General features: G+C 40.3%; 1 protein-coding gene across 1 annotated transcript in view; it reads left to right on the top strand.

The window, feature by feature from the left end:
* LOC132888473 (protein NLRC5-like) overlaps window positions 1-27,503 on the top strand; it is a 374,479-nt gene that overhangs the window by 180,945 nt on the left and 166,031 nt on the right. The window contains 1 exon segment of the mRNA XM_060924519.1: window positions 25,049-25,060. Within this exon segment, the coding sequence (XP_060780502.1) occupies window positions 25,049-25,060 (12 nt within the window).

Genomic DNA, 27,503 nt, shown 5'->3' with positions numbered 1-27,503 from the left:
TTGTATTTTCTAAGGATAGACCCCAGGGGTAGCATGTACAGAGAGAAGAGTAGGGGGGCAAGAATCGAACCTTACGGAACGCCACAGGAGAGATGAGCAGAAGGGGATACTGAGTCCCCCAGGCAGACTGAAAAGGTTCTATTTGTCAGGTAGGATTTAAACCATTCAAGGGCAGTGCCTCTGATACCAACACAGTTCTCTAGATGGGAAATTAAAATGTTGTGATCAACAATGTCAAACGCAGCAGTGATGTCAAGTAAAATCAAAATGGCATTGTCACCAGAGTCAGTAGCTATTAAAAGATCATTTAAAACCTTTAGTAGAGCTGACTGTGCTATGGAGAGCTTTAAAACCAGACTGGAGGGGTTCTAAAGGCCCAGTCACACAGCCAAAACTTACGATTTACGCATGAATTGCGCATAAATTTCGAGTCGTGTGCGATTCATCAGTGCTGTGCGTAATTCATACGTTTTTTTGATGTGCAGCATCAGTAGTTGTCAGTGGATGTTCGACGAATTGGGTTTGTGCGCGATTCCAGGTTTTGAGCTGCTCAAAAATATTGATCACGCACAAGTATGCGCGATTGTGCGCCGCTTAACGTAATTCATGCGTCCTTTGCCGTAGTTCTGACGCGGACAATGCACGACATATGCGTGGACCGTTAGTGGTTGATCGCAAGAAATTTACCGCTACCGCGCACGTCGATGACTTTTCACTGACGAATAACGCACATATCACGCATGTCTCGCTGTAGTAACACGTACATTTCACTGATATCCACTGACATGCGCGCTCTATGCGTCGTTCATCAGTGCTAGTGTGCGGTTCATGCGTGCTTATACGTGGTTCATACGCAGTTTATGCGTGGAGTGTTCGTCAATAAAAACCAGAAATTGTCCCTCTTTTGACCCTATGCGCTGATGTGCGTGATTTGTAAGTGATTGTAAGTGATTTGTACGTAGTTCATGCGCAATTAATCGGTGATTTTCGACCATGCACACCCCCAAAAAATGGTCAATTTCTCCACTGACAATCACGCACAAGCCAACTTTATACATGATTTATACGTGATTTATGCGTGATCGGCTGTGTGACTGGGCCTTAAGATGCCATGGGAGTCTAAAAAAGATTGCACTTGCTGGAGCACTAGTTTTTCAAGGACCTTGGACAGGAAGGGAAGCTTTGAGATGGGTCTGTAATTGGAGAGGATAGTGGTGTCTAAATTAGGTTTTTTAATTAATGGCTGTACAATTGCATGTTTAAATGACTGTGGAACACATCCTGAGGCAAGGCTACAGTTCATAATGTCCAGTATGCTGGGACCTGTGGTCTCCAGTGTCAGCTTGATGAGAGACGGGGGCATGGTGTCTGCTTGGCCAGAGGTAATTTTCGTTTGGCCAATTGTTTTGGTTAGAGTGGCCAGGGAGATGGTTTCAAACTGATAAAAAGTTGCAGTGGAAATGACAGGGACAGAGGGATCGAAAGAGGGAGGGGTTATGGAAGCTCTAATATTGTTGACTTTAGAAACAAAAAACTGCAGGAGTGTGTCACTATTAACTGAGGAGGGGTCCAACTCTACATGCTGCTTGGGGTTTAGAGCAGTGTTGATGGTGCTAAAAAGGACACGTGGTTTATCACTGTTACGATGGACAATGTCAGAGAAATATTTGTTTTTTTCAAACTTGACAGTTTTCTGGTATTTAGCCCAGGTTTCCTTCAGAATGTCATAGTTCACATGTAACTTGTCTTTTTTCCACCTGCGTTCAGCCCTCCTGCACTCTTGTCTGACAGAACGAGAGGCGTCAGTCAACCAGGGGACTTGCTTTGTTTTTGGGCGCAGAGTTTTAACGGGTGCGACACAGTAGAGGATGCTGGTGCAGGTAGAGTAAAAAGATGAAATCAGTTGTTCAACATCGTGACAGGCAGCCGAGTCATGGGACTCAGAGGCATTATGGAATGCAGCAGAGAAGCAGGACGCTGTAGTGGAATTAATAATGCGGCGCCGGCACACGGAGGCGCGCGCATTTGAGTTGTTTGCAGAGCAGGGGAGTTCAAATGATATGGGCATATGGTCTGAGAAAACAGCGTCACGTATTTTCAGATTTTGCACATGGAGTCCATAGGATAAAATCAGATCCAATGTGTGTCCTAATACTTGGGTGGGGCCCGTCACAGACTGAACAAGATTAAAAGAGTCAATAAGATTTAAAAAGTCATTAGACAGTGGTTTGGAGGGACAGCAGACATGAATGTTGAAGTCACCAACTATAAGCACGCGATCATATTTAGGCATGACCTCGGACAGAAAGTGAGAAAAGTCCTGTTTAAAATCCTTGTTGTACTTCAGAGGACGGTAGATCACCGCGCACAGAATGGCATGCGAGGCAATCAGTTCAAAAGCATTTTGTTCAAAGCTGGCGTACTGAGCCAGCGACAACTGTCTGCATTTTAAAGAGTTTTTAAAAACAGATGCCAAACCACCACCGCGTCCAGTTGTTCTCGGCGAGTTAAGGAATGAGCAATTTGGCGGTAACAGCTCAGCAAAAGGGCTCAGCTCACCTGGGCACAGCCAGGTTTCTGTGATGCACAGTACATTCAATTGGTGCGTTGTGAAGAAGTCGTTCAGGATGAAGGTCTTGTTTCCCACCGAATGCGCATTCACCAGTGCAAACCTGATGGCAAGCGGCTCGCACTCTTCCTGGGGTGCCCGACCTACCGGTTGAAGATGACAGTGGTTCACCCCTCCTCTGCGGAGACGAGGTGAGCGAGGGCATTGGGTGTGGCAGGCGGCCTCCGGGGGAGCAATGACAGTCTTCAGCCAGGTGTATGCAGGTTCCAGGGAGCGCCAGGAGACGAATCGGCTGCAATCAGGAAAATAATCCCGGACCTTGATCCCAGGAGTCAACGACAGATGGAACTTCAGCTTCACCAGTCAACCGCTGCGTTTCCCCCGACATTGGCGTCTCTGGGTCCGTTGAGGAACAGGTCCGCAGAGTATGCACGCAGGTAAATCCGACAGCAGTGGAGGGGGAGGGCAGGTCTGTCCACCATAGCCCCAGCGCAACAGGTTTTCATAGTTTGACCGAATGCTGAGCAGTGATTGTCGGTCGTAGACCAGCAGACAGTTCACTTTGTTGGTCACATAAAACGAAAACAGTACAAACACAGACAGAGACGCCAGAGCTGACAGCAGCGGACGGCAAGCCACACACACTGGCGCCATCACGCACGACAGTTGTGATCGAAATCGGGTAAGTCAAAAAGTTCTAAGACAAATTGAAAAAAATCTTTATTTATGAAAATAACATCTTCAGGCGGCACGGTGGTGTAGTGGTTAGCGCTGTCGCCTCACATCAAGAAGGTCCTGGGTTCGAACCCCGGGTCCGGCGAGGGCCTTTCTGTGTGGAGTTTGCATGTTCTCCCCGTGTCCGCGTGGGTTTCCTCCGGGTGCTCCGGTTTCCCCCACAGTCCAAAGACATGCATGTTAGGTTAACTGGTGACTCTAAATTGACCGTAGGTGTGAATGTGAGTGTGAATGGTTGTCTGTGTCTATGTGTCAGCCCTGTGATGACCTGGCGACTTGTCCAGGGTGTACCCCGCCTTTCGCCCGTAGTCAGCTGGGATAGGCTCCAGCTTGCCTGCGACCCTGTAGAAGGATAAAGCGGCTAGAGATAATGAGATGAGATGAGAATGAGATAACATCTTCAATAAAAATTATGAAAATCTTCAAGGTTTGTAAAGCCTGGCGCACACGGGCGATTTTCCGTTGCTTGGTCATGCAACTTTTTGGCGCAAGCAAAAAATTGCTTTGTGTACAGATATTTGTGACAGCGGGTTTTTTTTTGGCTTGCGACAGATTGCAGGTATCAAATGTGCTTGATATTCTGCAACAAAAATTCGCCAGTCACTGAGTTGCTGCAGAGATATCGCCACGTGTGTCTTTGCGATAATGAAGTTATCACTTCCAAAGGCGAAGCCAATCCCTGCCCGCGAAGTAGTCACATGATTTCCATGTGACTTGCATCCCCCTCCCCAAATCACCCACTGGTCACAGATAACACGCACATGCAGCTACCCGAGAGGGGAAACTTGCATCCAAAAATCACAATACGCTTGCGGCGAGAAGTCGCCCGTGTGCACCAGGTTTAAGAAGTATGTGGAAAGTCTAACTAAATATATAAGGAGTAAAAAGTACTTCTTTCATGGAAATGTAATCAGGTAAGGGTACAAGGATTCAGTTTCAGTAATACTGAAGTAGCTAAATATGCCAAAAGTAATATTTAAGTATTGTAACAAAATACAATCAGTCAAGAATTCTCCACCCCTGTATACCTTACATTTTAAAAATACAGCATTTCCGTTTCTAACTCCTAGAGACAAACAGGCAGCTAGATGGATAGGTCAGGTATATGGGTTTAAATTATATTACATGAATTTAACAGACGCTCTTATCCAGAGTGATGTACAACATATCCACAGCAACCTGGGGAGCAGTTCGGGGTTAGGTGTCTTGCTCAAGGGCACTTCAGCCAGTCCTGCTGATTGAGGGACTTGAACCAGCAAACTTTTGGTCCCAAAGCTGCTATACCATTCGGCCATGGCTTCCCATGGTTTAGAGTGTCTGGTATGTAATGTGTAACTAGATACAGTCAGAGTTAAAAGTATGTGGACCCCTTGGAATTATCTGGTTTTCTGCATGAATTGGTAATAAAAAGTGATCTGATCTTCATCCAAGTCACAGGTACTGATATACACAATGAGCTTAAACCAATAACACACAAAATATTCTACTTTTTCATGATTATTATAGAAATGCATTCAACATTCACAGTAGTGGTGGAAAAAGTAAGTGAACCTTTGGATTTAATAACTGGTTGACCCTCCTTTGGCAGCAATGACCTCAACCAGGCGCTTCCTGTAACTGCAGAGCAGACCTATACATCGTGCAGGGGGAATTTTAGCCCATTCTTCCCTGCAGAACTGCATTAACTCTTCCATATTCTTGGGTTGTCTTCTGTGTATGGCTGTCTTCAAATCATTCCACAGCATCTCAATCGGATTGAGATCTGGGCTCTGACTAGGCCACTCCAAAAGGTGGATTTTGTTCTTCTGAAACCATTGTGCTGTGGATTTGCTGTGATGTTTGGGGTCATTGTCCTGTTGCATCACCCACCCAGCCTCTTCTGAGCTTCAGTTGATGGACAGACACCCTCACATTATCCTGGAGAATTTGTAAATACATTTGGGAATTCATTTTCCCCTGAATGATGGCAAGCTCTCCAGGCCCTGACGCAGCAAAGCAGGCCCAAATCATGATGTTCCCTCCACCATACTTTACTGTAGGGATGATGTTTTGATGTTAATAATAATAATAATAATAATAATAATAATAATAAACAACTTTATTTGCCAGATATGTGAACACACACGAGGAATTTGACTCCGGTTTCACTTAGCTCTCTTAGTACAAACATAAAATGCGTAGACAAAAAACAAAAAGCTATGCAGATGTAGAAGGGTAAATATGTATAGACAGCATAGTCCAAGGATGACTTAGTAAATATAAATATACAGTGTGCACAGAATGACGGTATGAGTGTGCAGATATTTCACAGTTGATGTTACTGATATTTGAGTCCGGTTTTAGCTGTTCATCACAGAGACAGCCTGAGGGGAAAAAACTGTTCATGTCTGGTTGTTTTTGCGTACAGTGTTCTGTAGCATCTCCCAGAGGGGAGAACTTTAAACAGTTTGTGACCAGGGTGTGATGGGTCAGCAGAGATGTTACCCGCCCGTTTCCTGACTCTGGACAGGTACAGGTCTCGGATGTTGATATGCAGTTCCCTTTTTATGCCAAATGGAGTTCTGCTTGTTCCTCCCAAATAGTTCAATTTTGGTTTCATCACGCCACAAAACATTTTCCCAGTACCATTGTGGAGTGTCCAAGTGCTCTTTTGCAAAATTCAGGCATGCAGCAATGTTCTTTTTTTGACAGCAGTGGCTTCCTTCTTGGTGTCCTGCCATGGACTCCTTTCTTGTTCAATGTTTTGCGTATTGTTGAATCATGAACAGAGATGTTAGCCAGTTCTAATGACATCGTCAAGTCTTTCACTGTCACTCTAGGGTTCTTCTTTACTTCATTAATGATTTTGCATTGTGCTCTTGGGGTCATCTTGGTGGGGCGCCCACTTCTAGGCAAAGTAGCCACAATACCTAATCATCTCCATTTATAGACAACTTGCCTGACCGTAGACTGATGAATACCTAAAATCTTTGAGATGACTTTGTAACTCTTTCCAGCCTTATGTAAGTTAACAATTCTTGATCTTGGGTCTTCAGATAGCTCTTTTGTGCGAGGCATGATTCCCATCTGGATATGCTTCTTGTCAAAAGTTCAAACTCAGACTTTTCAGGGGTTTTTATCAATCAAAGTAATTCTCGGCCACACCTCTGAACTCGTTTTATTAAATGGAACCCAGGTGTGCTAAATTCTGACTGCAATGAGCTTTTTAAAAAGCCATTAGCTTAGGGTTCACTGACTTTTTCCAACTTTCAGTTTCACAGTTTGAATGATTTATTCAATATGGTCAAACATTCTTTGAAAATCTGTGTATCTTTAGTTATAGGAGACTGTCTTTGTTCATTATTGTGACTTACATGAAGATATGACCATGTTTTATATGGGAATTAGACATAAATATAGAAAATTCCAAGGGGTTCGCAAACTTTTTTTTTTTTACTTTGACTGTAATCTTGTTCTTTTAACGTTGTTTTGTGGATTCTTCCCCTCTTCCTGTCCTATCTGTTCATTTTGTCCTGCTCTTTGTTTAAACATCAATCTGAGACATTTATTCAGTAATGTCCTGGGGCCTCATGTACAAAGACCTGCGTGGATTTCCCACTAAATATGTGCGCACGTCAAAATCGGGAAATTTGCGTACGACCAAAAAAATCCGGATGTATCAATCAGTGCGTACGAAGGTTTCCACGCGCTTTCCTGTTGTACATCCCAATCAACGTGGAATTCGGTGCACATGCACGAGCCCCGTTCCCCACCCCGTCTCCTCCCTCAATTATTCCACACTGAATATGTTAATTAGTATAAATAGACCTGTAGTAAGGCCCGCGTTAGGTAAAAGACATGGTAACTTTTACTAACGCGTTAATGTTAATTAAATGTTAGAAATCTCGCGTTAATCAAATTAACATTCAACATTTATTATTAACATTTAACATTAACATTTATTTGCGTTAATCCCTGCCTTTAGCACAGTGCAATAGAATTCACATACATCACTTAATTGTTCTGTCGCCTCCAATTAAAGTGATGTTCAAAGTGTATGCTATGAGACATGCAACGGTCACTGATTGTATGCCACTGAATGTGAATGTAGCCTATACCAAGATAACGGTATGATTCGCATTGTCCGCAGTGCCTGCGCCACAATGAGTGTCTATTCGAGTTACATGGGTTTTGAAAACAAAAAAACACCTTTAGTGCTCTAATGTGTAAATTTTTTCGGGGACACCCTGTATTTGAGGAAATGTCTTCCTCTCTTAGTAGGCCCAATATTCCTAGCCACATGTAACCAGAAATAAAACGTGCACATATTTTCCACAATAGGATTTTAATGACAAATGTATTCTAGCAGGGTGCCAGGGAACAACAGGAGGCCCCCAGTCCATCCCACCCGAGCAGGAAGAGGACCCCCAGCCGAGCGGATCCAGCGTCACTGTCACCTGCCCCCTTCTCCACCGCCTGCCCCTGTCGCCGGGTCCACAGGCCGGGTGCTGACGCGCACGGTCCTTGAGTCGCAGGGGGAAATTTTAAAGGGGATAGAGGCAATTAACGACAACCTCGAGGGAATCCGCTAGGAATTGACGGAACTGAATAACACATTAAAAGAATATCTTAAAAAATGAATGGTGTCCCGTCTGTCTTTCACATTGTGGCTATTAAGCGCTGCCGGGTTTGTCTGCCATGTCGCTGTAGCACCTCATTGTGAGGCCCAGGGTCTGGGTCCTGCGGCAGGTCTCGCTCCTATTATTGGCACGCCGTGCCGCTGCGCCACATTGTGTAACACGCCACACACCGCGGTTGTGTCTGATTTGTACGCACTTGGAAATCGTTTCATATATTGATCTTGGTAATTATGTGATAAGGCTACTCCACGCAACATCAACTAATAATATTTCAGTCTGACACCTCGCGGCAAATGCGCGAGAAAGATCTATTAAGCTAGCTGCAATGCATGGTCCTGCATGTGCATTCTTTAATTTAATTAATTAACCAATAGTCAATGGGAATAATATCGAAATGTTCACGAGTGAGGGAAGGATAGAGTGTGAGGTCGACAGGCGGATCGGTGCAGCCTCCGCAGTGATGTGGTCGCTTTACCGGTCCATTGTGGTGAAGAAGGAGCTGAGCCAAAAGGTGAAGCTCTCGATTTACCGGTCGATCTACGTTCCGACTCTCACCTATGGTCATGAGCTTTGGGTAATGACTGAAAGAACAAGATCACGGATACAAGCGGCCAAAATGTGTTTCTTTCGCAGGGTGGCTGGGCGCTCCCTTAGAGATAGGGTGAGAAGCACAGTCACTCGGGAGGAGCTCAGAGTAGAGCCGCTGCTCCTCCACATCGAGAGGAATCAGCTGAGGTGGCTCGGGCATCTCTTTTGGATGCCTCCTGGATGCCTCCCTGGGGAGGTGTTCCAGGCATGTCCCCCAGGGAGGAGACCCCAGGGATGACCCAGGACATGCTGGAGGGACTATGTCTCTCGGCTGGCCTGGGAATGCCTCGGTGTCCTTCCCGAGGAGCTGGCCGAGGTGTCTGGGGAAAGGGAAGTTTGGGCTTCCATGCTCAGACTGCTGCCTCTGCGACCCGGCCCCGGATAAGCGGATGAAGACGAGACGAGACGAGACGAGATAATAAAAGTCAAGTCAAGTATATTTGTATAGCGCTTTTAACAATAAACATTGTTGCAAAGCAGCTTTACACAATTTGAATGACTTAAAACATGAGCTAATTTTATCCCTAATCTATCCCCAATGAGCAAGCCTGTGGCGACGGTGGCAAGGAAAAACTCCTTCAGATGACATGAGGAAGAAACCTCGAGAGGAACCATACTCAAAAGGGAACCCATCCTCATTTGGGCAACAACAGACAGCATGACTAAAACATTAACAGCTTTAACATGAAGTCAGTTTCATTGATGTTATAAACTCTTCATTGATGGAAACTTGAGTGCAGAACTGTTCATGACAACTGCAGTCCTAAAGTTAGCAAGTCAACTGTACTGTAGTCCTCAGCCATAAAAGCATTACTGTAAGAGTCCAGAGCGTCCTCCAAGTGTGACTTTCAACTGTCCTCATGGGGCTGTCCTCCACAGGAGTGATGTGATGAGACTCCAACCAGACACAGGGCACCAGGATGGATCAGGCAGGCCCGAGGAGCAGAAGAGGTCAGCATCTCGACCCCAGGACTGACATGCACAAAGTAAATAGATGGAATTTACACTTCCTGTTTTGAAAGCATAGTCTGGCTAAGTAGACTCTGATTGGTCAGTTTGAATCACCTGACCTGTTCTCTCAGGCTTTACAACAATTCACGGCAATTTGCATCATCTGATGCCAGTGTGTGATTCACTTCCTCGGGCACTGTGCTCACACACACTTTGTAGGGGGCACATACTTTCTGCACACATTTGTTCATGAAATGAAATTTGGGGACTTTGGAGATTTTCCTACTAGCATACATTTTTACCCTCCTGGATAGTATTAGAGCGCTAAAACAATTGGAAATCTAAGAGTTGGTCCTCATTTGCCAAGAAATCCCCAGTCGGCTGGTGTAGTCTGAGATTTGTCCCCAATATGCACCTACACACACATGGTGTATAACAGTGTGTAACTTTGTGTGTTACAGATGAAGACATGCAGGCGGGAATCGCTAAAGGAGACTTTATTGAGAGCGCAGAATTCTCAGGGAACATGTAGGGAACAACATACACACACTGCTGCCTACACGCAATGTGTGTGCAGTTTAAATAATGGATCATGTGGTGGGTCACTGTGTTAGCAGTTTGATGCTAAGTGTAATTACAGTGTAATTCAGGTATTTTCTTATTAATTTTTCAACATATCTGAGGTAAACGTTAACATTGTAGGTAATTCTGTGGCATTTCCATGCTCGCTGTGTTAGCAGTTTGATGCTAAATGTCATTACAGTGTAATTTAAATATTTTTCTGTTAATATTTCAACACATCTGAGGTAAAAGTTGACGTTCTGGATGACTCTATGTCATTTCCACTGTCACTGTGTTAGCAGTTTGATGCTAAATGTTATTACAGTGTAATTTAGGTATTTTATTATTAATTTTTCAACATATCTGAGGTAAATGTTAACATTGTAGGTAATTCTGTGGCATTTCCATGCTCGCTGTATTAGCAGTTTGATGCTAAATGTTATTACAGGGTAATTTAAATATTTTTCTATTAATTTTTCAACATATCTGAGGTAAAAGTTGATGTTCTGGATGATTCTGTGTCATTTCCACTGTCACTGTGTTAGCAGTTTGATGCTAAGTGTAATTACAGTGTAATTTAAGTATTTTCGTAATAATTTTTGAAAGGTTTCTTCACCTCTTGCCCTCAGCCTCCAGAGAGCGATTACCCCATCTCGAGATCAGTCCCCTCGCGTCACCCAGAGCTCTGGGGGTAAGTTGTGAAAAAAAGACAGGAACCCCACAAAGTAGTTCACAATCTTTATTCACAAGTCCCCAATGAGACAAGAGAATACAGGGGATTTTATATGCGTGTGTTGTCTGTGTGGATGAAATGACATCACTGAAGCTGTGTGTGTGTGTGGGGGTGTGAGTGAGTGACATCATTTTGATATCTGTATCTATGTGTATGTGTGTGTGTATGACATCATTGCATGCTTAAACCTTGGTCTGAGCAGGTCACATCTTAATTACATCACTGTTCTTTCAGATGTACGTGTGTGTGAGTGAAACCTTGGCGATGGTACAATAATAAGATGTTCTTATGATATGATATGATATGATATGATATGATATGATATGATATGATATGATATGATATGATATGATACAGATATCAAAGGCCATTTCTTACACACAACCTTAGGTCAGAGATAGCAAAGGGCAAGATGTTCTGATAAAGATATCAATATTACGTCTCGAGCAATATGTCCTTCTAGCTGAAATAGTAAAATATAATCCTTAACAATATTAAGAATAAATCCTTACAATTATTTATCCTTACAAAGGAATAAAACCTTACAATCCCCTCTTTGATACTAGTATCACTAGGATCACACCCCGGTATTCTGATCATATATGTGATTACATCGAGAATTAGGATTAGTCAAGTCAAGTCAAGTTTATTTGTATAGCACTTTTAACAATAAACATTGTTGCAAAGCAGCTTTACAGAATTTGAACGACTTAAAACATGAGCTAATTTTGTCCCTAATCTATCCCCAATGAGCAAGCCTGTGGCGATGGTGGCAAGGAAAAACTCCCTCAGACGACATGAGGAAGAAACCTCGAGAGGAACCAGACTCAAAAGGGAACCCATCCTCATTTGGGCAACAACAGACAGCATGACTATAACATTAACAGTTTTAACATGACAGTTTCGTTGATGTTATAACTCTTCATTGATGGAAACTTGAGTGCAAAACTGTTCATGACAACTGCAGTCCTAAAGTTAGCATGTCAACTGTAGTCCTCAGCCATAAAAGCATTACTGTAAGAGTCCAGAGCATCCTCCAGGTATAGCCCTCAACTGTCCTCATGGGACCGTCCTTCACAGGAGCGATATGATAAAACTCCGACCAGACACAGGGCACCAGGATGGATCAAGCAGGTCCGAGGGGCAGAAGAGGCCAGCATCTCAATCCCAGGACCAACATGTAACTCAGAGGGACAGATGGGGAGGGGGGGGGGGGGGGGGGGGGGGAAGAGAGAAAACACAGGTTGTTAGGTATGCCCTAAAAATGACAAGTATTAAATCTGTGTGGTAGGCTCGCATAGACGAGAGTCTTGACATCAGGCATAATACACAACAATGGCATGTTAATATGGTTAAAAAATATCATGACCTGCTCTGGCTGGATGCTTGATTGGGTGATGGGAGCACACTCCTCAGCAATGATGAGATGCAGATGGGACCCTTAGGGCTGGCCAAGACAATTCAGTTACATTTCACCGGGTCTGGGACATGCGACAGAATGTCTGACGGCTGATTCCCTGCAGGCTACGATAGCCAATCGAGGTCTTCACCCTCTCCACCAAAAGATTTCCTGTTGACTCCATGTAACTCAGAGGGACAGATTTGGGGGGGAGAGAAAACGCAGGTTGTTAGGTATGCCCAATGTCACCTGAATAAGTAGGAACAGTATACATATTGCACTGAGTAAGATGTATGAGATTAGATGTATGCTTGAGTTAATCTTTGCTCTTCTTGACATGTATTGGTGCTCAGAGGGCAGGCATGCCCTATCAGCCCTCGTCCCACCTCACCGGAGCTTAGAGAAACTCGAAACCTCTTAATTTGTCCCAAATACACGCTACTTCCTTCAGAGTAATTTGTTCTAAAACAGTGAGGGAAAATGAAATTATAGGGCATATCGACCTATAGTGAGAACAGAGTCCTGTAAGAATACAGAGCTTCAGAGCATAGAGACAAAGGTGGATGTGTAATAATAGTATAAGGCGGCATCAGATGACAGACATAACAACTTTCATTCGTGTGCGCTCGTGCAGTCCAGTTAGCAAATTGCCAAAATATGTTGTCTCAAGGTCCAGCTTGAGCGGGTAACCCTGCTCCGAGCAGCAGTAGAGTGGTCACGAAGCTCGTGATGAGGACTTTCATGGTTGTAGTGAGGGTGATTGGTCCCAGACAGGGCGCGAGATCCCCTCTTTGTTCACAACGTCTTGCAGGTAATCTGAGGATTCTCAGTCGGCCAGGGCTGCACACAGGTCACGTCAAATCTGTGTAGAGCTCAGAGATAGAGAGACAGAACAGAGACTGGATAGGGACACAGAGAAAATGTTAGTATCAAACTTGTCATTGTAACACAACTTTGTTATGGAGCCTTCTTCAATCGTGTAGCATGGATCCACTGTGGAAAAAGATCAGTTAAAACAGCAGTAAAAGTAATGCCGACTATGTCTGCAGGCCCACTATATATAGGTTCTCACAATTGTCCAAATCATTTAAAAATTTGCACCAGCACCTTGTCTCCCACGTGAAAGGGGTGTGTGGGTGCTGCTGGTGGAGATAATATTGGACTATTGACCTTGGTACAAATTTTATGCAACTTATCTATAAGGGCTGGAGAATACTAATCCATATGTTTTCAAATCAGAGGTACCCGGAGCCAGAGTTCCCTTCCTCTATGGGAAAGGGAAAGGTCTTCCAAAATAATTTCATAGGGGGAGTATCCCCTAGACTAGGCTGTCATATGAATTTCAGCCAGAGTGGCTGGCAATAAGTCTACCCAATTTTTCGAACCTGTTGCCTGCATGGCCTTAGTTAGTTTGTCTTTCAATGTTCGATTAGTACATTCTACGATACCAGAGGATTGAGGGTGGTACAGAATGTGAAAACGCCAGTTTAATGAGAGATACTTACTTGTTATGTTTTGTGTGACTTTCGAGGTAAAAGGGGTACCTTTGTCTGAGTCTATGGCGTCTGGAACCCCATAACTATAACAATAATTATTATTATTGATTTCTTATTAATTTATTGTTGTAATTTTATTGTTATGCTTTTATTGTTTTTTTTTACTGTTCAGTGTCCTTGGGTACCTTGAAAGGCGCTTATAAATCAAATGTATTATTATTATTATTATTATTATTATTATTATTATTATTATTATAACTAGGTATTATTTCTTTTGCCAGAATACGAGTAACTACCTTTGTGTTCTCTTGAGAACAGGGAAAAACTTCTACCCATTTAGAGAATTTGTCCACAATCAAGATGACAAAAATCAAATGAGAAAGGAAGAGCCGTATGCCTCATGCACAATATCAGGCAGTGAACACAGAGTAACCACAGAGGTATTATAAATATTATAAATTATCAATATTATACACCGTCTGAGGGTTTAGAACAAGAACCATCAACAAAGAGTACTTCCCCCATCCCTAGAGGGCTGGAGGAGAGATCAGACCTGATACTAGTAGTATGTACGATTTTTAGACAGACAATATCAATGTCATCCCAAGTGTCGTCCCGAGAATTAAGGAGGCGTGTGAGAGCGTGACCTACAGTATCAAAAGAGGATGTGGCACGAATTTCGAGATTGTTAGTAGAACAGAGAATGAACAGTCATATGTTGGGTCTGTAAATTTTGCAACACCTGTTTAACTTGATGTGACGAGTGCAAGATTAGTGGGTAAGACAAAAACAATTTTTCCGCATCTAAAACCATCAAAGCACATGTGGAGACAGCCCTTAGACATGCAGGTAAACCTTGAGCAACAGTGTCTAATGTTTTGGATAAAAACCCGCACAAGGATGCATCCCCCCCTCATGCTCCCGGGCCAACAGCTGTGCCTTGGTGTTCACAGGCATAGAGGTGGAAGGGCTTGGAGTAATCAGGTAAACCCAGGGGCGGAACAAAGGGCGCTTTTGAGGGCGTGATAAGCGTCCGCCATAGCGTCAGTCCAGGTCAAAGGGTGTTGCAGTGGATCGTGATGAGAGATTGCAGAACGGAGAATCTTGTCATATAAAGAGCAGTCAGGGATCCATTGTCTGCAGTAATTGATAAGACCCAAAAAAGACATCAGTGCATGTTTAGTTGCAGGACGTTTTGTGTCTAGAATCACCGTTCAGATGACAGCTTACGACAACCTTCTGAAAGTTCAATACTTAAGTGTCCATGCAATATTGCAACTTGGTCCTGGAAACCTTAAAGTCCTTGTGCGCCAGATGTTGGAGCAGGCGTAAGGAAGTGTCTTGGCAGATTTCTGGTGACCCAGCAGATACCAGAAGATCGTTTGCATACTGCAGGACCACAGAACCCTGAGGGACGGAGAGGTCACAGAGTGCGTTATGAATTTGAATTATGGCTGAAAAAACAGCAGGAGAGTTAATGAAAACTTAAGGCAAACGCGTCCAAGTATACTATCTCCCCCGTGCGTGAAAAGGGCAGAGCAATATTAATAGATTAATATATTAATTAATCTATATTGATTAATATAGAGATCAATAACGGAAAAACAGCAATGATGAGCAGGAACCTGTGACATTACAGAGGACAACAGGGACAATCAGTTCATTAATCTTACGTAAATCCTGCGTAAAACACCAGGTACCATCAGATTTAGGTACTGGATTGACAGGTGTATTGTACGAGCTGGTACACGGGCTCACCACGCCTTGCTCGAGAAGAGACTGTAGGATGACATCAGTCCAGAGAGAGAGAGGTACTGCTTAACATAAACAGGATGAATAAGTTTAAGAAAAAAAGAAAAGGAGATATAAAACAGGGCAAATTGAAATGACAAACAATTTCACTGAATGTAATTTGAATAAAATTGAATAGCTGATAAGCACTTTTTGTTGGATTCGATATGTGACAGAGACTCAAAATACATTTTGAATTCAATTAAAAATAATGGGAATGAGAATTGGTTGTCTTGGACATTTTGACTTTATGTATATGGAATTTACCTAGTAATATAAAGAGATTACTTATATTAAATTTATTACTGTGTGAGAAAGTGCCAAAAATAATGATTTTCTCATCAAAGAAAATTTCCCAAATCTTTCGACACTTCAGATATCTGTGTGTCCTTGTTCTTGTCCTTGTGCTGGCATGGATGGTTGTTTGTTTATATTATTGCTATCTGTAACTAGGTCAGTCTGGGAGCCCTTATCTCAATGTTGACTGAGAAAAGAGACAGAGACTGTAGTTATCATATTGCTATGGAACAATTATTTGGCCTCTAGCAGTCAAAACAAACATGACAACAACAGAAATAATAGCGGCCTCTAGAGGCCAAGATAGTCCAAGTCCTAACATCAACTTTATTGTCAAATATGCTATACATGCTCGACATACAGCACAGATGAAATATCAGTCCTCTCTGACCCACGGTGCACACTGGCAATGCAATAAATAAAAATAGAATAATTGAAAAAACCAAACAATATAAACAGTATAAAACACTCTAGATATGAACTAGACTAAACACTCAAACAATATAAACAGTATAAATAAACAGTATAAAACACTAGATAAGAACAAGACAGACTAAACACTCAAACAGACAATATAAACAGTATAAACACTCTAGATATTAACTAGACTAAACACACACACACACACACACACACACACACACACACACACACATAAATTGGTACAAATAACCAAACAGTCAAGGGCACTTGAGGTATAGCAGGTAAACATGAAACATGAAATAAGCAGAATAAACAAACTAGCAGCTGTTAAGGTGAAGTAGTGCGGAATAGTGCAAATGAGCGAGGTAAAGTGAGATGTGCGGTACCTGAGTTCAGTGTGTTAATGAACGATGAGATGTATGTATGTATGTATGTATGTATGTATGTATGTGTGTGTGTGTGTGTGTGTGTGTGTGTTGGGGGGGAACTGTGAGGATGACATGTCAGATGCTGAAGAGGGGTGTGCGAGCAGAATCTGTGGCAGGGGGCAGAGGGGGGAGGAGGGGCAGAACAGGGAGGGAGTTGAGCCTCCTGACCGCCTGGTGAAAGAAACTGCTCTTGAGCCTGCTGGTTTTGGCCCGGAGACTCCGCAGTCTCCTCCCCGATGGCAACAGGCTGAAGAGGCTGTGAGATGGGTGGGTGGGGTCACCTGCAATCCTGATGGCTTTGCGGGTGAGGCGGGAGTTATAGATGTCCTCGCGGACCACTCGTGACTTTACTGGTATCTTTTCAGTTACAAGTTTCGGACTATCGACACACAGTGAATATAAGATAAAATACAGATGATCTACTCATCAAACCACTAACACAGCGAGCATGGAAATGCCACAGAATTACCTACAATGTTAACATTTACCTCAGCTTTGTTGAAAAATTAATAAGAAAATTCCTAAATTACACTGTAGCATCAAACTGTTTACCAGTCCCCCCAGGATTTCGCGGGCCTTTTTTGTGCTTGTTGCTGGTTAAAATGTCTGATGTTATGGGGGGTTTTCCAAAAAATTGCGATGAAAGTTGCGATGTTTTTTAGGTTTTTGTTGCGATTACATTGCGGGAGGAAGTGAAAGTTGCGAGAAATTGTTGCGATTTTCTCTTTTTGTGATTAAAATTGAGTGATATGTTAAATATTAAATTATTACTGAAAAATTATTGATTAAAAGAACAAAGACACTGAGAAATGATCCTATAAACAACTTTACCACAGGGTTCCCGCGGGTCCTTAAAAAGTCTGAAAAAGTCTTAAATCCAACTTTCGGTTTTCAAGGCTTAAAAATGTCTTAAATTGTTTGGAATGACTGGAATTTTCAAAAGGGAGGTATTAAATTTAATATTGGACCGAACGAGTGAAATGTCTCCATCCGGTTTGGGGTATTTTTTTAACCGTAATTTTAAAAGTGACCAGCGGACCTTTTGGGGGCAGCATTGGTTCTGTGCGTTCTGTGCATTCCGTAGATCAAGAACTAACGTTAGGAGGCTACTGGAGGAAGTGTGGTATGGTGTGGTGTGGTGGAGGAAGTGTGGTGTGGTGTGGTGGTTGTGAAGAGTGAGAGATGCGCAGGTAGCTTACGTGGGCACTAGAAAGCGTTGATAATTATGGGAAGATGTCTGTTTAAAGACAAGTGGTTGGGGGATGACAAATACCCCCAAAATAAGGAGAAGAATCGTTTGCGATAAAAAAGCGCTGGATCACACAAATGTGTTTAAAGCCGGTAACGCAGCGCTGGGGACATGGCGGACTGGGAAACTGCTTTTTCACGGACACAAGGCGTGCGCACGCGTGCGTGTTAGAGGTCAAGCACTCCGGAGTGAAACGCAGGGGGGTTCGCGCATGCGCACAAGAGTCAGGTGGAAAATGGGACTTATAGGAAATACTACTAATAATAGTGATTAGCATAATTTTTTTTACATAATTAACATTGTCTATTGTACTAAGTTTAATATAAATATTTAAACAACCTTTATTTCAAAACTCAATTAAATAGAACTCCAGAAAATACAATAATTCTAAATATAGTACAATATAAATATTTTGTACAAAAAGTTTTTTAGTTTTATTACCTATCGTCGACAACAGTGTTTTTTTTTAACAATCTTTATTTAGTTTTCATAATTATCAATACAAGGCAATCTTATTATATTGGAAAAAAAACAAACAAAAAAGCCAATCAATACAAAATCAGTACAAGACAATCTTAATAGTATTGGAAAAAAACAACCCAAAAGACAATAACAAAAGATATAAACAAACAAAAACAGAGCCTGTGTGAGATTGTATTAGTAAATGTGACTGACATCTGATTAATCATGTCTTCCCTTATATGTCAACCATTTCCCACATCTTTTTATATAAACATCTTCTTTCATTTTCAACTTACATGTGAGATGCTCCATCACCAATATATCATCTATGATTGTCATCCACTGTTTGTAACTTGGAGTGTCAGGCTTAAGCCAATTCTTAGTAATAGTCTTCTTCCCAGCCACCAAAAGAATCCTGACCAAATATTGGTCACTTTCATGCACTGTGCCCTCCAAATGACCCAGGTACAAAACAAGACAGGGTTTAGGTATCATATAACCCAAAACATCACAGAGAACTGAGTGAATATTCCCCCAGAAGGGTTGTATTTTTGTGCAATTCCAAAAAATGTGTGTATGATCTGGATCCATGTGGTTGCATAATCTCCAACATGGCTGTTGAACATTTTTCTGTTTACTTCTAATTTTAGGTGTAATAAAGTACCGAATTAGATTCTTCCAACTGAATTCCCTCCATTTCAAAGACTGTGTTGTAATTTGATGTGTTTTCCACATATCATACCATATCCCCTCTGGAATCTCCTCACCCAGCCCTCTTTCCCATTTGACTTTAACATATAATGTTGAATCTGTTCTAGAAGCCATCAAACATTCATACAAAACTGCCACAGCCTTTGGAATAGCTTGGCTATAAGCTTGTACAAGTAGCTTTATGATGGGATGTATTTTATCCCCAGTTGTTTTAATACTTTTGATATAATAATCCCTCAATTATAGATATCTAAATAAGTCCTGATTCGTTAGATCATGTGTATTCTTTAGTTCTTGAAAGCTTTTCATTTCACCTCCTTTAATAGTAGTACATATAGCTGTAATTCCTTTTTCTGCCCAATATTTAAATCTAACATCATATTTTCCTGGTGCAAATTTGTCATCATATGCAATCCATTTTAATAGTCCAATTTCCTTCCCTATTTTTAATTGTTTCACTGTGGAATACCACATATCTAAAGTAAAGGATATCACTGGGTTAAAATTATGCTAATCTTTAATATAAGTGGGGATTTCTGTTTCACCAATACTTATTTGAATCGGATATTTAAATGCAGACATTTCAATATCTTTCCATCTAGCTACATATCCCTCATTACACCAGTAAATTAGTTGACACAGTTGTGCAGAAAGAAAATATTCTTTTAGATTTGGGAGTGCCATTCCCCCTCTGTCTTTAGATAATTGTAGTGTGGTGTAGCGTACTCTGGGCCGTGTACCTCCCCATACAAATCTTGATATGCACTTATCCCATTTAATAAATTGGTTTTTAGATATATCTACAGGCAAAGATAGGAACAAATATAGCAGACATGGTAGGATGTTCATTTTTACCACATTTATCCTATCATTTAATCCCAGTGGGTAAGTGAACCATCTGTCAATATCTGCCCTTATGTTTTTGTTAATGTGTTCATAGTTACTACTATATAATTTGGAAAGATCTTTAGTTATGTTTATGCCCAAGTGTTTAATTGATTTTGCTTCCCAGTTTATCTGCCATTCCCTAAGTTCTTGGTTTGGTGAACAGTTAAACATGAGGATTTGAGTTTTCAATATATTTACTTTATACCCTGAATAAAAACCAAATTTGTCAAGAGTTTGTGTAAGCTGCTTAAATGAATTCCCTGGGTTTTTTAAATAAATCATAATGTCATCCGTGAACAAGCTTATTACGTGCTCTTGTTTATTAATTTCTATACCTTTTATTGAACTGTCTTGTCTGATCATCTGGGCCAATGGCTCAATGTATAGGGCAAACAGTGTGGGGCTAAGACAGCATCCCTGTCTGGTACCTCTCTCCAAAACAAATCTTTCTGACAGAGAGCCATTGACCTTTACTCTAGCTGTAGGCTTGTTATAGATAGACTTGATGCATTGAATTGACTTCATGTTGAATCCAAATTTTCCCAAAGTTAAATATAAAAATTCCCAATTGACTCTATCAAAAGCTTTTTCTGCATCTAAGCTGATCAAAGCTGCTTGTATGTTGTCTTTATGTATTTTATGTATAATATGCAATGTTCTTCTAATATTATCTTGTGTTTGTCTATTCCTAACAAACCCACTTTGATCCTCATCTATTAAGTCTGGTACAAATGATTGGAGTCTAGTTGATATAATTGAGGTGTACATTTTGTAGTCGACGTTTAGTACTGAAATCGGCCTATAATTTTGGCAATATTGTTTGTCTTTAAAGGGTTTGGGGAGCACAGTAATAATTGCTTCTGACCAGGAGGGGGGTATTCTGTCATTAGTCATAATCCAATTAAAAGTAGTGTGGAGCAGTGGTAATAGTTCCTCAATGAATTTTTTATACCACTCAGAGGGAAATCCATCACTGCCAGGTGCCTTATTTGATTTTAATTTTTGTATTGTTTCCGGATTTCATCTATTGTTATCTTTGCTGTAATGTGTTCATTTTGTTTAGTGCCTATTGAAGGTAGGTCCAGAGAGTCGATGAAAGTCTTTATATCATTCTGATCTAAAGCCGATGACTCAGTGTAAAGTTCTTTGTAATAATCTCTAAAAATATTTTCAATTTCTGCTGGTTCAAATTTAGGCTGGTTTGTTTTTGGGTCGCGTATTTTATTGACTGTAGTTTCTGCCTGTTGTTTCCGTAAACGTCTCGCTAACAATTTCATTGCTTTGGGACCTGATTCATAATAGTTTTGCTTTAAATATCTTGCTTTTGTTTCTGTTTCACACTGAAGTAGGTTATTAATTTCCTTTCTCACCTCGCTCATTCGTTGTTTGATTTTTGGTTCAACTTTGCCAGTCCCCTTATGTTTCTGTTCCAAATGTCTCAATTCTGCTATATAGATTTTATATTGCTTTATTCTTTCTCTTTTGAGATTGCTTGTAATTGCGATCAATTTTCCCCATATCACTGCTTTTAAAGCTTCCCACAATATAGCTGGATCTGTTTGCCCATTATTGTTTTCCTCCAGGTAAGTCCGTATATCTGCCTTAATTTGCTCGACTACTGATTTATTATTTAATATCCCCACGTTCAATCTCCATATTGTATCTTTCCGTCTACATTTTAAGTGTATCTTCAGATAGATGGCACTATGATCAGATACATCTGCCACTCCAATCCAACAGTCTTTTATGTTATCTCTATTTTCCTTTTGCATAAAAAAGTAGTCAATTCTAGAGTACACCGAGTGTGTTGTTGAGTAATGACTAAAATCTCTCTGCAATGGATGTAGATCTCTCCACACATCAAAAAAGCCCATCTCCTCCCAAGTATTCCTGACCAGTTTTGTGATAGATTTCTTATTTCTCTTAAAGCTAGATGTATCCATGTCATAATCCATTAAAACATTAAGGTCTCCCCCACATATACATATGCCCTCTGCTTCCAATGCAATGGTGTCAAATAGTGACTTGAAAAATTCCTTATTACTCTCAGGTGGGGCATATATGTTCACCAACGTTATCACTGTTTGGCCCATCATCCCTTTTACAATAATATAAGTTCCCTCTTTGTCTTTTATTTCCTTTTGGCATTCAAATTTGGTTGCATTAGGCGTCAGTATTGCTACTCCTCTTTTCCGACCACTGGAGTGTGAACTATAAAAGGTGTTTTTGAAACCAAATCTCTTTAATTTCTCATGTTCTGCTTTTGATAAATGAGTTTCTTGTAGGAAATTTATCTGTGTCTTTTCTTTTTTAAGTTTGGTCATTATTTTGGCTCTTTTGACTGGGTTTCCCAAACCGTTGACATTCAAAGAAAGCACATTAATTTCTTCTTGATTGGTATCCATAAACCATCTTAGTTGTATTAACTTTGTAGAGATTCATCCACAAGCTTACAGTTAAACATTTAGGAACAAGCAACACTCTCCAAAACTGTTTAGTGCTTATTTGAACTATATACAAAAAAAAGGACCTCCATAAAGAGATGTCAACACCCCTCCACTTCTGCTGACACTCTTTTTGTTTTGAGGGGGAAAGCCTCTCACAGAGAAAGGGCCCCCATCCAGTAATGAGATTCAACCCATATAGGATTAATATACTCATACCAGACCCTGCAGCTGCGTTTCAGTCCTACTTAAGCCAACAGACCGTTTATCTATAACCCATCAAAGCTAACTACGTTTAACTTCACCTACCCTTAGCAAATTATATAATTTTGTTGTTCATTTTAACTCAGATTTAGTGAGAGCTACTTATTCAGCGTTGTTTCCCCTTAGACGAAAATCAGGCAGTCTTTCACGTGCGCGTCTGCTGGCCTCCCCGGTGCGTCCACTCCTGGTGTGTTTCCATGTCACGGTTCCGGTCGATTGGAGTCTCTCAACGATTCTGATTTCTCCGGTGTTGGTCCCCGCGCTATCAACATCATATCCTCTCTCCCACAGGTCTCTAGTTGCCTCCTCTGCACTGCCGTAGGTTTTCACGCCGCTGGCCCAGTGGATGCACATCTTGTTGAGAGGTGTCTGAAAGCGGATGCCTTCTCTCTTTAAAATCTTCTTGATGTTGGAGTACGCTTTACGTTGTTTCAGTGTCCTCTCTGAGTAATCGTGATCGAAATAAACCCTGTTTCTTCCGAGGGTGATTGTTTTCTTCTCCCAAGCTCTTTTCAAAATCATCTCCTTTACAGTAAACTGATGACAATCGATCTGGGAGGCTGGTCCGTTTTTGGCTTTGGAGCCAAGGCTCGGTGAGTGCGCTGAATCTGAAGGTCCGAGTTTATGGAAAATTCCTCACGGAGCCACTTATCCATGAACTGTGCCACCGAGTCACTCTCAGACTCTGCCTCCTCTTGTATGCCATACACCCGTAAATTATTCCGACGGGACCTCGATTCCAAGTTGTCTAGTTTGACCATTATCATTTCCTGCTCTTGCATTATGTCCTGCAGTGCACCGTTTGCTTCATAACTCCACGACTCAAGTTCTTCTGTGCGTGTCAGAGCAGCGCTTATCTTCTCATCATGTTCACCAATATCCGTGGTCATTTTTGCAAACTTTTGATCAATGTCCCCCTTAAGTTCTATCAGTTCGTTTCTCATTTGCGCTGTAATTTCGTCTTTGAATGCTTTTAGGTCCGTCTTCATTTCGTTTTGCAGGGCTTGAATTTGCTTGCTAATGCTGTCCAGGCTGCTTTGAAACAAGGCCATGCTAGCTTCCGGTGTTAGCTTGCTCTCGCTAATCAATCTATTTATTTCTTTACCTTGGATTTCTGGGTTCTTTTTATTCTTTGTTCTTGTTGGTACTCCGCTCATACTCTCAGTTTCAAAGTTTGCTGTCGATTATCTCGGGTTTTAGCGGAGTTTAATATGTTGGCCTGAAGGAGCTCCTGTCTTACATGTCCATGCTGCTCTACCGACCCACCCGGAAGTCCGACAACAGTGTTTTTAATATAATAATAAGAATAATATTAACAACCACTAATAATAATTAGTAGTAATAGTAATTATTGATTATTAATCATTACTACTTATGAATTAGTGATTAAGTACTAGGGATTATTAAATGTTATAAAAATTAAGTTATTAAAAATTATTACAAATAATTATTAAAATGTAGTAATTGATAGAATACAAACAAATACTCATGGATTATAGATGATTTTTTTAAATGGTGAACATTGATATAAAATAACTATAATAATAATAATAATAATAATAATAATAATAATAATAATAAGCAATAATACTACTAGTAATACTTATTATTATTATTATTATTATTATTATTATTATTATTATTATCAGTTCAATTGTTATATCAATGTTCACGATTAAAAACAAATTATCTGTAATCCATGAATAATTGTTTGTACCACTACTACTACTACTACTACTAATAATAATAATAATGATAATAATAATTACTACTTTTTTAATAATAATTTTAACTAATCTGATAATTCAATTTTATAGCATTTTAATAATCACTACTTATTATTAGTAGAATTTAGTAGTTGATAATAATAATTACTACTTATTATTAAATTACATTTTGATAATCACTGCTTATTAATTAAGTAGTAATTAATAATACTGAATTATAATAATTGCTACTCTATTATTAATTAATATAGCTAATAAGTAGTGATTATTAAAATGTTATAAAATTGAGTTAATTGTTTTTATTATTATTAAAAAGTAGTTATTATTATTATTATTATTATTAGTAGTAGTAGTAGTAGTAATACAAACAATTATTCATGGATTATAGATAATAATTAATGATTATTTTTGAATAATGAACATTGATATAACAATTGCACTGATGATAATTAGTTTAGTTATTACAACACATTGATTAATATTGATAATGGTTATGAAAGGTGACAGTTGTTTTTCTGTGTTTAATGTAACGCTCTGATGATTGTATGGCTGCATAAACAGGTTTACGCTGTTACCTGCTATAATGCAGAAGATACTCGAGAACTTCCTCAGCCAGCTGTGTACTGTACGACACTCAGACTGATTTTGCTATCGGACACAAAATCACACATCATCAAAGATAATCTTTGGGGATTGAAATAATACCGGCTAAGGTTGTTCAGCTGGTTCTACTTGCTGTTTATTGTTTTCGTTTTTGAAATGATTCATGGTGTTTTCTCCAGTAAACACCAGTCTTCTCCTTGATGCTACAGTAGTTCTGCAGGCCCAAAACACACGACTTTGCTTCAGCTGTTTGCATGTCTAATAGTTGCCACTGATGCACCCTGTTGTTCACCAATTGTGTGCATTCTTCTAAAAGTTAGTAAAAAAAAAACTATTGCAGAAAACAGTTTTAAGTTGTCGTATTTATCATTTTCTTTGCCATGGTACAGTCTTAATTTTTCCATTTAGAGGTCTTGAAAAGGTCTTAAAAGTCTTTAAATTTGTACTTGAAAAATGTGCAGATACCCTGTACCAATATAAAAGATTACCAGGACTACAAAAATGCAGAAAAATAGGCTTTACTTATCCAAATGCACCTGTTGATTCAAAAGTTAAAGTGCATAGAACCTCACAGCACAACATGAAGTTACCTTAAAATATAATATAAATGGCTCAGCTTTTATCTCATTATCTCTAGCTGCTTTATCCTGTTCTACAGGGTCACAGGCAAGCTGGAGCCTATCCCAACTGACTACGGGCAAAAGGCGGGGTGCACCCTGGACAAGTCGCCAGGTCATCACAGGGCTGACACATAGACAACCATTCACACTCATGGTCAATTTAGAGTCACCAGTTAACCTAACCTGCATGTTTTTGGACTGTGGGGGAAACCAGAGCACCCGGAGGAAACCCACGCAGACAACATGCAAACTCCGCACAGAAAGGCCCTCGCTGGCCACAGGGCTCGAACCCGGACCTTCTTGCTGTGAGGCGACAGCACTAACCACTACACCACCGTGCCGCCCTCCTCAGCTTTCATGTAAGAAAAAAAAAACCTATTAATACTAGTACTGTGTGCAGGCAGTCTCTCCTGAAGACTAAATTAAACAGTAATTATAAACTAATAAAATAAATGGCTCAGGCTTCATAGAAGAAAAAAAAAACAATTTGAACATAATCTCACTGATGCTGAAGCTGCCTAAACAATGGAAAATAAAATACCATTTTGGCAAAAATTTTGGCATCCATTAATTTCTTGTATTGAGTAAAAAATAATGTAAAGTGCACATAGTCCTTCACTGTAAACATAACACACTTTCAGTAACACAATTTAAGCCTATATAAACACTGACTCGCACACAGTGTTGCCAGATACTGCTGACGTTTTCCAGCCCAAAATATGTTCAAAACCCACCAAAATGCACTTAAAACTGCCCCATTGGGCGGGAAACCACCCAATCTGGCAACACTGCTCGCCCATGCTGCTTCACTTGAACGTATACACGGAAGTAAGGCAGAAGGTAGTTTGTTGACGTCACCTCAAGACGACACCAATGATTGGTCAAATTTGCGGGAAAGTTGCGGTGATTGGACATAATTGCAATACCGCCCTGAATTTGAGGGAATTGGCTGAATTTGCATTGAAGTTGCAAATCGCAACATCGTGAAATCCTGGAGGGTCTGGCTAACACAGTGACAGTGGAAATGACACAGAATTATGGTACCTACAATGTCAGCATGTACCTCAGATATGTCAAAAAATTAATAAGAAAATACCTGAATTACACTGTAATAACATTTAGCATCAAACTGCTAACAGAGCGAGCATGGGAATGCCACAGAATTACCTACAATGTCAACATTTACCTCAGATATGTCGAAAAATTCATAAGAAAATACCTAAATTACGCTGCAAGATGCGTTGTTGTCATGAAATTTAAAATCACCTAATTTTTCACTTTTAATGATACATTTTCTAAGTTTAAACATTTGATATGTCATCTATGTTCTATTCTGAATAAAATATGGAATTTTGAAACTTTTACATCATTGCATTCCGTTTTTATTTACAATGTGTACTTTGTCCCAACTTTTTTGGAATTGGGGTTGTACCTAAATTACACTGTAATAACATTTAGCATCAAACTGCTAACACAGTGACAGTGGAAATGACATAGAGGCATCCAGAACATCAACTTTTACCTCAGATGTGTTGAAAAATTAACAAGAAAATATTTAAATTACACTGTAATAACATTTAGCATCAAACTGCTAACACAGCGAGCATGGGAATGCCACAGAATTACTTACAATGTCAACATTTACCACAGATATGTCGAAAAATTAATAAGAAAATACCTAAATTACACTGCAATAACATTTAGCATCAAACTGCTGACACAGCGACTGTGGAAATGACATAGAATCATCCAGAAAGTCAACTTTTACCTCAGATATGTTGAAAAATTAATAAGAAAATACCTAAATTACACTGTAATAACATTTAGCATCAAACTGCTAACACAGTGACAGTGGAAATGACATAGAATAATCCAGAACGTCAACTTTTACCTCAGATGTGTTGAAAAATTAATAGGAAAATATTTAAATTACCCTGTAATAACA

Source organism: Neoarius graeffei, chromosome 6 (genome assembly GCF_027579695.1).
Source record: "Neoarius graeffei isolate fNeoGra1 chromosome 6, fNeoGra1.pri, whole genome shotgun sequence".
NCBI lineage: Eukaryota > Metazoa > Chordata > Actinopteri > Siluriformes > Ariidae > Neoarius > Neoarius graeffei.
This window is presented reverse-complemented; position numbering and strand designations above follow the sequence as displayed.